Source organism: Chinchilla lanigera, unplaced genomic scaffold (assembly GCF_000276665.1).
Source record: "Chinchilla lanigera isolate Chin_1 unplaced genomic scaffold, ChiLan1.0 scaffold00039, whole genome shotgun sequence".
Taxonomy (NCBI): Eukaryota; Metazoa; Chordata; class Mammalia; order Rodentia; family Chinchillidae; genus Chinchilla; species Chinchilla lanigera.
Window position 1 is genome coordinate 3277825 of NW_004955440.1, and position 13507 is coordinate 3291331.

The 13507-nt window shown below is 35.6% G+C and overlaps 1 protein-coding gene across 1 annotated transcript in view; it reads right to left on the minus strand.

The window, feature by feature from the left end:
• Nucleotides 1-13507, minus strand: part of Dars (aspartyl-tRNA synthetase) — a 77161-nt gene that overhangs the window by 9177 nt on the left and 54477 nt on the right. The window contains exons 10-13 of the mRNA XM_013517491.1: nucleotides 12649-12796; nucleotides 3687-3833; nucleotides 1713-1755; nucleotides 6-86 (exon numbers count right to left, since the gene is read on the minus strand). Coding sequence (XP_013372945.1) covers nucleotides 6-86; nucleotides 1713-1755; nucleotides 3687-3833; nucleotides 12649-12796 — 419 coding nt within the window. The remainder of the gene's footprint in view (nucleotides 1-5; nucleotides 87-1712; nucleotides 1756-3686; nucleotides 3834-12648; nucleotides 12797-13507) is intronic.

Below are 13507 nucleotides of genomic sequence, written 5' to 3' on the forward strand. Positions count from 1 at the left end.
CTTACAGGATTTCTTGGGTCAGGCATAGTATAGAAAGGTCTTACAGCCAGCGGATATTTATCAAGAATATAAAAATCTGTATCATACTATAAAAGAATAAATACAATTAAAACATTTTAAAAAAATAAGGCTAATTTTTAAGGTAACTTTAAAATTATGTAAATCTTTGTTCTCCAAAATTACTATAATTATACTATATACAATGAGTATCCTGTTGTTTTAAAGTAACATGTATGTCCTACAGCACTGTGTCATGATGTTTTAAATTCTCCCAGTGTCTAATATTTGGAAGCTGTTTACTATTTAATCATAGCTCAAATATTCATTTATTTCTGTACATTTTTGGACATGCAATCTCTTTCCAATTTCTTCTCTACCATAAATTATGCTGCAATGAATAGTTTTGATTTTCATTTTTTCCTTTATTATTCTAGGCCATCTAGTCTTCCAGATGCATTATATAAACTATTTGTCAATAATATCCAAAAAACCTTTTGTGTTTTATAGAAGCTATGTTAAATCTACAGATTACTCTGAGAAAGACTGATATCATTTACAATAGTAATCGTCAAAAAAACCCAGGATTTCCCAAATTAAAAATTTTTTATGTTATAAAGTTTAGTAGTTTTCTTCAAATAAAAATTACGTTTGAAAGAAAGGAAAGGGAAAAAAAAGAAAGAAAGGAAAGGAATAGTAGTAACATGAAATTACAACATTTTTGTTAGAATACTCATTATGTGACCCAGATTTAATTAAAAAGAAATCAACTACATTTCAACTTCAGACATCTTTGCTAAAACTAGATATTGGAGAGAATGTCAAAGGAGTTGGCAAACTAAAATTATAACTCTGCTGACCTAGCATTTTCAAGGTGTACCTTCAAGACGTGGTTTTGGAAATACATTTTCTAGTGAATTTAACCATTTCAAGCGCAAGCAATAGGAGGCGCTCAAGAACCTTTTCATTTCATAACATCGGCTTAAATTTTTAAAAAAGCCCATACCAAGTTTATCCTCTTTGGTATTTTAGGTTTAGTAAAACAGTAGAAAGAAAGAGCATTCCTTTTTTTTTTTTTTGGTCTTTTTGAGCCCAGTTCAGGCTGGCCTTGAGCTCACTTTCTAGCCCAGGCTGGTCTCAAACTCTCAGTGATCCTCCTGCCTCTGCCTCCCAAGTGCTGGGATTATAGGCATGCGCCACCATGCAGGGCTAAGAGCATTCATTTTCAAGTCACATGAGACAGCAGGGGTATTCAGGGAGGACATTGTAAAAATAATTATAAATATTCTCAGGGGGCTGGGGATTTAGCTCAGCGGCATAGCGCCTGCCTGCCAAGCGCAACGTCGTGAGTTCAATTCCCGGTACCGGAAAAATAAATAAATAAATAAATAAAATGAAATTGCAAAACATTCAAGTAACAAAAATAAGAACTTAAAAAAAAAAATAATAATCTCAGGTTTTTTTACCTAACCGGACAATCTGAAATAGGTATCACTTTTATAAGACACTGTAGTGTAACTTAGTATACATATAAAACACTGAGCCAATCAAACTGGGCAGAGCTTGTCTAAATATTTTTTCTATTTTCTGAAAGTTAAAAAAATCTCCTTTTTACTTATTCTGAAGGATTTCTAGAGTCTCCTGTAGTTCCTCTCCTCTACCAGCACACACTGCGGATGCAGAGACAGAAATCTAGCACATATAGATAGTCCTACCTTTTCCTTTACCAAACGACCCAACAGCTTCTCATTTGGTGTACTGAAAAAGAGACAGGAAATCAAGTGTTTGAAGACAATGCAACAACCAAAGCGTTAAAAGTTAATAAAACATCCCTACTATTCTTTTTTTGTTTGTTTTGTTTTGAGACAAGGTCTTGCTGGGTAGCCCATGCTGGCCTTAAACTCATGGTAATCCTCCTGCCTCAGCCTCCAGGATGCTGAGATTACAGGCATGCACCACTATCTATGCCTTGCTATCTTTACTATTTGAAGTTCTAAAAAGATTAAAAAAAACTGACCCTAACTGGAGTCATACACGCCTATACTTCCAACACTCAGGTGACCAAGGCAGGAGGATTCAGAGTTTGAGGCTAGTCTGGACTACAGTGAGACCCTATCTTAAAAAAAAAAAAAAAAAAAAAGCCAGAAGACACATGGCAATTGTCACTTCTGCTCCTTTTTCCAAAGGCAAGAACTAGCTATGCATGTGGTATATGCCTGTGACCCCAGCACTCTTTGAGGATGAAGCAGGAGGGTCAACTGCCCATCCTGGGAATTTGGCAAGACTCTCAAAATACAATATGAAAAAGGCAGGGGATATAGTTCATTGTGAAGGTCCTGGGTTTAATGCCAGTACTGGGGAAAAAAAACAAACGACAAGTAGTCAAGAAAATCACTTATGAATTAACATGCTACAGTGACTTAGCACTTAGAGGAACTGCTCCAATATTTAATTAAAACCAAATAGAATTCAGCAATTCATTATTCAGAAGTATCATGGATGAAATAATTTCCTACGATTACCTTCAATAAAAGTTCATTAGACCAACATTGGCTAGTCTTGCCATTAAACGCCCCCACTCTTTATTAAAAGTTTATAAAATAACAATCAGTATTTCTAAGTCTTTAAAATGTATTAGTATTTATATGGTTATATTAAATTTTTTTAACCTCTACCTTATACGTGAAGGTTTTCCAAAACACTTAAGAAAATATTGCCCAACTTAAAGTAATTATGAAAGGAATATGGTTTGCCTTAAAAATGTGATCTAGAAATGCAGGGGATGCTCAAAATCACTTTTTTTTTGCTTAAGAAACAAATAAATAATGGGTTTTTTTTTGTTTTTTTTTCTGGTACTGGGAATCGAACTCATGACCTCAGGCTTGCCAGGCAGGTGCTGTGCCGCTGAGCTAAATCCCCAGCCCCAATAATGGGTTTTGATATACAGATATAGCTATCCTCTAAAAAATGAGCTGGTTGTGCTGGCACATGGCTGTAATCCAGCACTATGGAAGACTGAGGCAGATGGATCACAAATCAGAGCCCAGCCTGAGGAGTTCAGCAGGACACTGTTGAAATTAAAAAAAAAAAAAGGATGGGGCTTTAGCGCAGTGCAAAGGCCGTAGGTTTAATTCACCAGTGCTGCAAACAAAACAAAAACAACAAAAACCAAAGGAACCCCTTAAAAGTAACAGTAATTATTTCCTTTCCCTCCCATATGCATGTTTATTGTTTGATGAATTATGCAACTGATAATTTTTAACTTTTATTAGGCTACATAATTTGTATCGAAATTCTAAATTCTATGATATGGATTTAAGATAACATTGTATTATATATAAAATCATTTTTATGCCCTAATCTTAAGTGGAGACAGATTTAGACTATTTTCTATCCTTTCTAAATCACTGATTTAAAAAGAGAAGTAACATATGAGATAAAAACCACAGGCAAAATTCCCTATGCTCTTTAAGGACCTTAAGTAGGAAGGAAAAAATGGAAAAATAGTGTTTACAAATGAAATTATGAATGTTTAAACAAGCTACATTTTTATGTCAGATCATATCTGACATAAAACAGCACCATACCATACGCCAAAGTTACTAATATTTATGTTACTAAAAATTGTATTAATATATCCATTATCTTAAGCCCAATTACTAAAGTTTAAAAAAATCATAGAGACAAACCTCAGATCTTCTTCATCTCCCATTTCAACTCCAGCTTCTCTAAGCATGGCCAATGCTTCACAATATTCGAGTCTTAAAGTTGGCTCCAAAAACTTGAATGGCTCACATGGAAATTGTTTATTCACTGTTTGAATTTCGGTCTGAAACCTGTACGTACAATGATTGAATAAAATGTGTGAGATAAATGTTTTTTCCACAAGAGGTCACTGTGGCAATACACAAACTCATTCCTTGACTAAGTGCATACACAGGAAAAGCATTAGCTAAATTAAAGAATAAAATTTAAATATTTAAAAATATGATAATACATTTCTTAATTTTGGATTTCAGTGGCATTAATGGATTAGAATTTTTCTCTGTAATTCATATTGGTTAACACTGTTATAGAGTACCCATTTTATGAGGCATTTAAAAAACCAACCTTTTGATACATTTGTTGTTCTCAAGGAAGATTAAGTGAGTATTTGTCTTATTTTCCCCCCATTATCATTATATTGTTGTAAATTCATTTAGGGCAGTACTAATCACTTTCCTGTTTTGCGAATCCCTACAGCGTAATGCCCACCTTATACATAACAGGCCCAAGATAAATGTAAACTACAGTGAACTGAATTTCTACTGTAGATGATATTAAGACTAAAAACCCCCATACTTTTCTAAAGTATTTACGAATGAATGATAATGGGAATTTGCTTCTAAATAATAAGCAGTGGGTGAAATTGGTAAAACAAAATTGGTCAATGGCTGATAATGTTGAAATTGGACGAAGAGTTTGTGGGGGCTGACTAGGCTAGTGTCAATATTTCTGTATGCTTCAGACGTTTCCGTAATTCATAGACTTATTAAAAGCATGTTTAAATTCTCTATATAGAAATTCCTCACCTACACTTTATTTTTATTTAATTAACTTTTTTATTAGTACATGCATGCAGTACGTAACGATTACCACTTAGCATGGGGAGTTGGTACATGTGCACACCGCTTCTCTTTCTTCCCTCTTCCTTGCCTCTCGCTTCCGCCTTCCCTTGCTCCCCTTCCCATTTGAATATTTTCCTCCTACTTTTCAGTATCTGTCCCTGTCAGTAGCTATGTGATTATAGAAACTTTCTTTTCTAACGCCAGGAATGCTCTTCATGAAGTTCTAGGTAGGCCTGGCATAAGTAAAGGTGTAACTCTGAAAAGCTTAGTGACATTCATAACTAGGTTTAGGACTCGATTAAAAAAAAAAAAGGTTATTGAATGTAATATTTTAAATGATAGTTTTTAAAAATTCCTAAATAGGCAATTTTAACTGATCTAGTGAATAAAAGAAGAGTGGTCAGTAACACCTTTCATCACAGGCAGCTCTTTTGCCTGCTTTCACAAACCCACCTGTTACCCACCTTCCCAACTTTTTCTGGTTTAGCTACTATTTATTTTTGCACATGTATTATTATTGCTTAGGATATAAACTGATACATCAGAGAATATATACAACATAAACATTTATGTTTAATGCTCTTTATACTTATTGCCTGTCGCATTTTGTTTATCAGCTTTTTATTAGTACATATTTGCTGTACATAATGATCACATTCATCATAGGGAATCTGTACCTGCACAAAATTTATCTTAACTCTTCCTTTTTTCCCATTTCCCTCCCCTCCCTTCAACCCTTCTTCCCCTGTTTGTTTACAGAAGCTTTTTCATTTTTTCTTTCCATTCTCTTTTATGAATCCCTTTTCCCTCCCCCTGTCCCCTCCATTGTTCCCTTTCCCACTGGAACACGTTCTTCCTACTTCCCTATATATGTCCTCCATTTTGCTCCTTGTTTATCCTTTGGGTTTCTCACGTAAGAGGAACAATGTGATATTTAAACTTGTGTTTCCGACTTATTTCACTTAAAAGTAAAATCTCAAGGTGCATCCATATACCTAAAAATGCCTCAAATTTATCCTCCTTTCTGGCAGAGTAGTACTGCATTGTACATAAAAACCACATTTCTTTATCCATTCATCTGCTGATAGGCACCTGGGCTGTTGCTGAGACTTAGCTATGACAAATTGTGCTGTTATAAACAAGGGCGTGCATACATTGCTGTGGTATATGATGTTTTTAACTCTTTTGGGAAGATACTAAGAGGGGAATAGCTGGGTCAAATGGAACCTCTCGTTTCACTTTTTTGAGAAACCTCTATACCCATTTCCATATTGGCTGCACCAATTTACACTCCCACCAATAGTGAAGAAGGGTTCCTTTCCCCCACAGCCTTGTCAGAATTTGTTATTGGTTGATTTCTTGATGACAGCCACTCTTTCTGGAGTGAGATGGAATCTCAGCATTGTTTTATTTGCATCTCTTGAGTGACCGGTGATGTTGAACATTTTTTCCATATATTTATTTGCTGTTTGTACTTCATCTGAGGAGTGCATATTCATTTCAGATGTCCATTTTTGGATTGAGTCTTTAAATTTGGGGGGGGGGGCTCTGATTTTTTGGAATTCTTAATGTAGAATTATATAGAATAGATATTCCAGAATTCTCTATCTAGGATTTGTATTTTAGAAATTGAAGCATTTTAATGCTTTAATGTGATCTTAAAGACATTTATAGGAAAAATAAAGCTTTGTCATTCATTTATTCAAATCTTGATCTGAAGGATTAGAAAGACCCTAATAGTTGATTGTCAAATGGCTTCTCTTTGCTGTGAATTAATCCTCATTCATGTCTAACAATGGAAGTACAAAAATATGACCATCAATACTTTCAAATGTTTTTGCATGTAATTCTTCCATGAGAATAATAAATGATAAACATGAGAGGGACATGACACAGCCCAATAACCCAATTCACAAATGATACAGAAACTTAAAATTCCTAAATGATTTAAATAATATAGAAGGTAGCTTTTATCTTCAGATCATTGTCTTTAATTTACCAAAAAAGTTTAGCAGTAATGGTGTCCAATTCTACAGTAGTAGAGATTTGATTAATTCAAATGGCCTGATTCATGCTTGGTTTGTATGTATTTATTTATTTGTCTTTTTGAGACAGGGTCTTGGTATGCAGGCCTTTAGTTCACTTTGTAGCCCAAGCTGGTCTCAAACTTGCAAGGATCCTCCTACCTCAGCCTCCTGAGTGCTAGGATTACAGGCTTGTGTCACCACACCTGGCTTTGGTTGTTATTTAGAAACAAAGTAAAAATTTTCAATAGTCATTAAATAGAGAAGCTATCAAATCCTAAAATAAATGGGTTTCAGAAATCTTCTTTAATTATAAATGTGAAAAGAAAATGCTCCTTCATGTTTCAAAGGATGTTTTTGTAAGAAAATATAGTTGTTCCATAAATATTCAATGAAAGTTGCTTCAATAAACTGAACCATAATGTTTCAGAAGATGAAAGTTAACAAAATGAAAGGCCATCTTTAATTTATTCATCAAAGGTACGAAGCAATAATGCAGAAAATGCCTAGAAAATACACGTGTCTATACCACATTTGTATATAAGACCAATGATTAAGTTTTACATTTCTAGGGGCTGGGGATTTAGCTCAGTGGTGCAGCATCTGCTGGTAAGCATGACGGTCTGTGTTTGAAACCCAGTACCTCCCAAATTTTTAATTCTCTTTATTTATTTAATTATTTTGATACTGAGTTTTGACTCAGGGCCTTCATACTGAGCTACATCCTCAACCTTTTTTTTTTCATTATACAGATACTTTTATTGGATATATATTAGGTATACAGATATTAAGAATAAAAGTTCAACTCTTAGAATATAAGATAATAGGTCCTGACTTCTATTTCTGGTACCCCAAAACAGGAGTGAACATTAAGACTAAGTACGTGTTATTTACATTTATATTTCAGTTATTAAACTGATCTTTTAGTATTCACTTATTTAAAACTGTAGAGTTGATAGAATTGCTATGCCATTTAAATATATAGTTCGAACTTCATAAAACAATTTTACTGGTGGTCTTTATTTGTGGGGAGAAGAAAACTTTATGTCTAGGTGGCATAATTTAACAGTGATGTTTTTATATTATGGAGAATAAATATTGCTTATTTGAGAAATGCTATCTAAACTACAATGACATTAAATATATAGATCCTTCCCAAACTCTAATATAGTTCATAAACTATCAAATGAAGCTATGCAAGTTAAAATTTTAATACTGTCAATCAAGTTGCAAAATACAAAAGGAAAAAACTCATGAGATTTAAAGTTTTGAATATCCACTAATTTGGCACAATGTTTTTCTTACACTTCAAGAAATACCTCAATTAGATATGGGGTACCCAGTTAACAATTTCTTTGCAAACTCAGTTATAATCAAGAGACAGCGGAAAAGACCACAGATACATACCATCAGACAGCAAAAGACAGAACCATAGGCTGGTCAAGGGATGAAACAACACAACAGTCTGAATAACATGAGTCTGGAGGAAAAGCAAGCTAAACCCCGTATATCCTAATAATTAAGGGAGCAGCTCTATACATTTATAATTTTTTACTTTATTTTGTTTGATGCTAGGTATTGAATGAAGGTCTTTAGGCATGCTAAGCATCCACTCTGTCATTGAGCTTTATTCCCTGTCCCAAGTTCTTGTTTTTGTTTTTGATGCAGGGTCTCACTAAGATTGTGACACTGAATTCACAATCTTCCTACCTCACCCTTCTGAGTGCTAGCATTACAGCGTGCTCCACCATGCCTACCTCTCAGCCCTAAATTTTGACTTTTACACTAATCAAATCAAGGCAAAGAAAGCATCATCAGTATTTGGTTTAAAGACAGGGAAGTGTATCAAATTTTTTTGAAACATGTCCATGTAATATAAATTTTATCTAGAACACCTCATTTTCTGATAATGCATCATTACTATACCTAAATTTAATAGTGAACAAGGTAACATAACAAATGTACTTATATTTAAGGAACATGGTAAAGAAACTAATAACACACACTTATCTTAAAGAAAAAGTATGCTGAGCCTGACGTGATAGGACTAGCTTTCCACACACAGATGAACAAACAATTCCCGTGATGTGAATGTCCATATAGGAACTTACTTCCATGAATACTTATATACTTGGCCAACTCCAGGTTCAAGGAAAGTAATAAAAACCCTCCCTCCCTTCTGGAACTTTATTTCTCCTTTGAGGTACCAGTCTCAGAGTAAACAGGGCCCAGTGTTCTATTAGGGCAGTATACAAAAGCATCACTTCACCTAACTCTGGTAATTTCCAGTGAAGACACACAAAGGAAACCGTCTTTTAACATATCGGGCAATGTAGAATCTCTCGAAGAGTTCAGAATGTCTCACTGGTGTTAGAAACTTTAGCTTTTTTTTTTTTTCTTAAAGATTCTTATGTATTTTATTCAAATGAACAAAAATAAAAGTAAAATGGTATGTTAAAATTATATAAAAGTTGCAGAAAGTAAGCTAATCAAACACCTGACATCTCTCCAGTGGTGACTCTTCTATGCATCAGTGCAGTCAGCAGGGCTCCAGGCATTGAACAGCTGCATATGTCACCTGTGGCCACGGCTCAGCCAGTCTTAATGACAGAGTAAACTTCCTTTGTTGGTCCCAAACAACGTCACAGCCTGGAGTGGAGTGTGTGGAAGCCTTCAAACACATTTACATCCTTATCACCCCATCAGCTCTGCTGCTCTGCACCTCTTGCTCACTTCTGCATGCTGGACCACAACTGGCTGATCACCAACTCAGAAGCGCTCCGGCTCTCTGACGGCTCTGGAGAAAGCTTTGCCGCTCGCGCGCCTTCTAGAAACTTTAGCTCTTTAAGTGTAGAATTTATTTCATCAAGTTGCATCTTCTTTTTTATTCTTTGCAAGTATGATGTAGTACATATGTTATATTTAATTAAGCAACTTGATCTATTTTCTGCATCGAGTTTTTAAATTGTCAGTTGGATTTTTTTTCTTTTTTTGGTCAGCTTGCTGTTTTCAGAGTCTTTAAACACCGTATTTCTATTATGTCTATTCTCCATTTCTGGTTTTCCTGGCTCTAGATTAACACCCGTATCCTCTAGTCTTGATTCCCTGGATTTTTACCTTCCTTCTAGCAGCATCTTTGTAATGGCTGATACCTTGTGTCAATTTGAGAAGTCTTGAAGCTTAACTAAGTAACTCATCTATATGCCCTTACCACTCTAGGATGTTGTTTATTATGTTATTTTTTTTAATTTTATTTATTTATTTATTTATTTTTGGTTTTTCTCCGGTACCGGGAACCGAACTCACGACCTTGCGCTTGCCAGGCAGGCGCTTTTGCCGCTGAGCTAAATCCCCAGCCCCTGTTGTTTATTATGTTAACTTGAGAAGTCTAGAAGTTTAATTAAGTGATTAGCAGGGGCAGGGGCCTCACTCTGTAAACATCCTGAGCCTGTGCAAGAGGGCGTGGAGATGGTGTGAGTGCTCCACCACCCAAGGACAGGTAGCCCACATACAATGAATCCCCCTTTTGTTCTTGTTGCTTTTGCTGTCTTCTGTATCCCTGAACTGTTGCCCCTCTGCTGTCAGCCTGCTGTGGAGCCAGATGATTACGGACTGAAACCTCCACAAACTGTGAGCTAATAAATTTTTCCTTCCTTAATTTTGGGTGTTGGATATTTTGCCCCAGCAATGAGAGAAAAGTAATCAAGACAATCTTTAATACTTTTTCCACAATTACTTTTTTCTTGATTCTTTGTTGTTATAATATCCACAACTGTCTGTCACATCACTTCAACAGCTGACCTCCTGCCAGGACAGCCTTCTCACAGACTGAGGCAGTATTCTCAACAGGACTTGTGATTGATTCAATATGTATAAGACGTATCCAATATTTCACAAGTTTCTTAGCATCTGGAATATTTTTAATCAGGTCACTCAGTGAAGTCATTATTTCTTCTTTTGGGCATCCCTTGTTTACTTTGTCAGTAAGTAACCTTTGTTCCCCCTCCTCTGCCATGGCAGTCCAGAAGGATCCCACCAGATTTTCATTTTGTCTCCTGGGCTCGGGCTGGGTAGTGACTGAGTTAGCAGGCCTTTTCAGCACTCTTCCTTTGCCAGCTCTCCACTCAGGAGTTTTGTCCCTTCTTGGACCTGGTCTTCAGATGTCATCACTCTATTACTGGAAATCTGATTTTCCTGTTTGTACATCAACAATGATTTTGCTTTAACAGGTATTTCTTGAATTTTTGCCTGCTTTGCTCGACTTGCGCAGCTTCCACTACCATCTTCACCTTTGAACGAAGACTGGGCTGATTCGCGGGTAGCTGCAGATGTGGGGGCACTGCTGGGGATGCCTGGAAGGGCTCATACCTCCTCAGGCCACCAGGAGCACACTCCACTCATGCTGCCATGGGCACTGGCTTCTAACATCCTCTTATTTTTTAATTTTGTTCAGAATCTAAATTGCTCAGGCTGGGCTCAAACTTGCAGTTCTGCTGCCTCAGCTTTAGAGTCCTGGGATTCTGACCATGAACCACAGGGCACAGCTAATTTTTGCCTTCCTGAATGGATTAATTAGCCTTCAATAGAATAAACAAAATTCACCTTTGTAAGTTTTTAAAATATTAATGAAGCATACCACTTATATCAATGATGAATTGTTAAATCAGTGGTTTTAAAATAAAAATTTTCATAAATTATTAAAGTATTAGATAAAGCTGCTATAGTCTATTTTATACTTGAAGTACGGTAAAGGGGATATTTTACATAATTCAATTTTCTGAAGTTCCAGAACACATCTAATATTTCTGTAAAAGTTAACTCATCAACCCGAACTGGTAAAGAAAACTTTCCACCTATTAGCTTCTAATCTTTACTAAGCACTCAGTAAATTTAAAATTTAACCATTCTTGACATGGGCTTAATTTATATGTGGACAGATTTAGTAAAATTTCAGAATTAGTACACTGAAGAGCTATTCTATCTCTGAGGTGAGTAATATTATTTCCATTTAACAGCTGAGGAATCTGAGGCACAGAGGTAAAAACTTGTATAATGCTCACAGAGATAAGTAGCAGAGCTGAAATTTTTTATTTTAGTTTATTTTAGTTTTTCAGATAGGGTCTTGCCCTGTAGTTCAGGCTGGCCTTCAACTCACTATGTAGCCCAAGCTGGCCTCGAACCTGTGGCAATCCTCCTGCCTCAGCCTCAGAGTTCTGAGATTATAGGCATGTGCCACCATGCTGGGCACAGAACTGGAATCTGAACTCAGGTTATCTACACAGTGGTACTTTGGTTCATGAATGCTTTTGTTTGCAAACAATGTGGTTCACAAACAGAAGCGTTTGGCAAAATTTTACTTTTGTTTGTAAATTCTGCATCAGGTGACAAACACAACTGTAGCCATCTTTCCCACATAAACACAACATGGACATCTTTTCCAAAATCGCAGTAGAACAAATTAAATTTGTGAACTGAAGTATCACTGTGTATAGCTGAACCTGAGCACTTACCTATTCCATACTACATCCCAAATAAGAAACTGCTATAAAACCAACAAAACTCTATTTCTTTACACACTCAGGGTATCAATATAAAGGAAAAAATAAATATAACTGAGTTGTTCACAAACTGGTAAATTTTATCACTAAAAAGGCTAACAAGTTGCAGCTTAACTGACTTGAATCCAGAAGCATTATTCTGTGTGGAATTTCCAACTCCAGTGATTTGCTACTTAAAGACAGGGCTACAATCTGTGATTGTGTCACTGTATGAACATAACAGAATGTACCTCCACAAACTAAGTGGCTATGAGGTCATTTGTTGATATGATCTTCTGGGACCATCGTGGTATATGTGATCCCCCTATTGACTGACACATCCTCATATAGCACATAACTGTATTTAAATTATTTAATTGTCAAGTATGCCCCACAGAAATTTAATTTATCTCTTCCAAGCCCAAATTATTATTTAAAAAAACCTCACCAAATTAAGGCCATTTGGGATATAAAATACTTTACCTTTCTTGAAGTCCTTTGAATATTTGTACCAAGGTGTCAGCAATTTCTTCCAAAACTTCATGGTAATGATAATTAAAAGCCATTTCAATGTCCAAACCAACAAATTCAGTTAGATGTCTATGGGTATTGGAGTCTTCGGCTCTGAATACTGTGAAATTAATAAAAGAAATAAAATGCAAATAGTATTTTAAATTTTAGGTAAACTGAGATTTAAATGCAAAATTTGGTTTAATACTGCTCAAGTGTACTATTTTCATATCACTGCAGTGATGAAGGACTTCTGACAAGCCATCTGCTTTGGCAATCTCTGGGACAGCAAATCCACTACCAACTCCTACGGTTGCACAGTAAAAGCTGTACCAAATGTAAATTAATAAAAGACTCCTGAGAACCCCAAGGGAATACAAGATCCTGAGGTACCCTCCTCAATAATTAAAACCTTCTCAATAATTAAAAGAGATTCAATTATGACCAATATAGTAAGTTCTTTTCAATTTTATTAAAACGAGACTCAAGCTAAATGAAATTCTGTACAAATGAAGTAACATTATCCATATTCTAGCCATTATTTCAACCCAACTCTCATTACCCGCACTGCATTGCACTGCGTGCTTTCAGTGTTCCTGGTCTAGCCTGGTTCATCTTTCACATCACTGCCAAATCAGTATTTCTTTAACACTACTTTGCTCCATAACATAAAATGATTCCCAAATGACTACTGCAGTAAAACATAAAAATGACGAAAAGAAAGAATCTAAACTTTCATGCTTTCACAATTTAACCTTAACCTGTACTTCCCATTTCTCCTTAATACTATTCTTATTTTTGTTTCTTTGAGCAGTCTCCTCTGACTAGATGT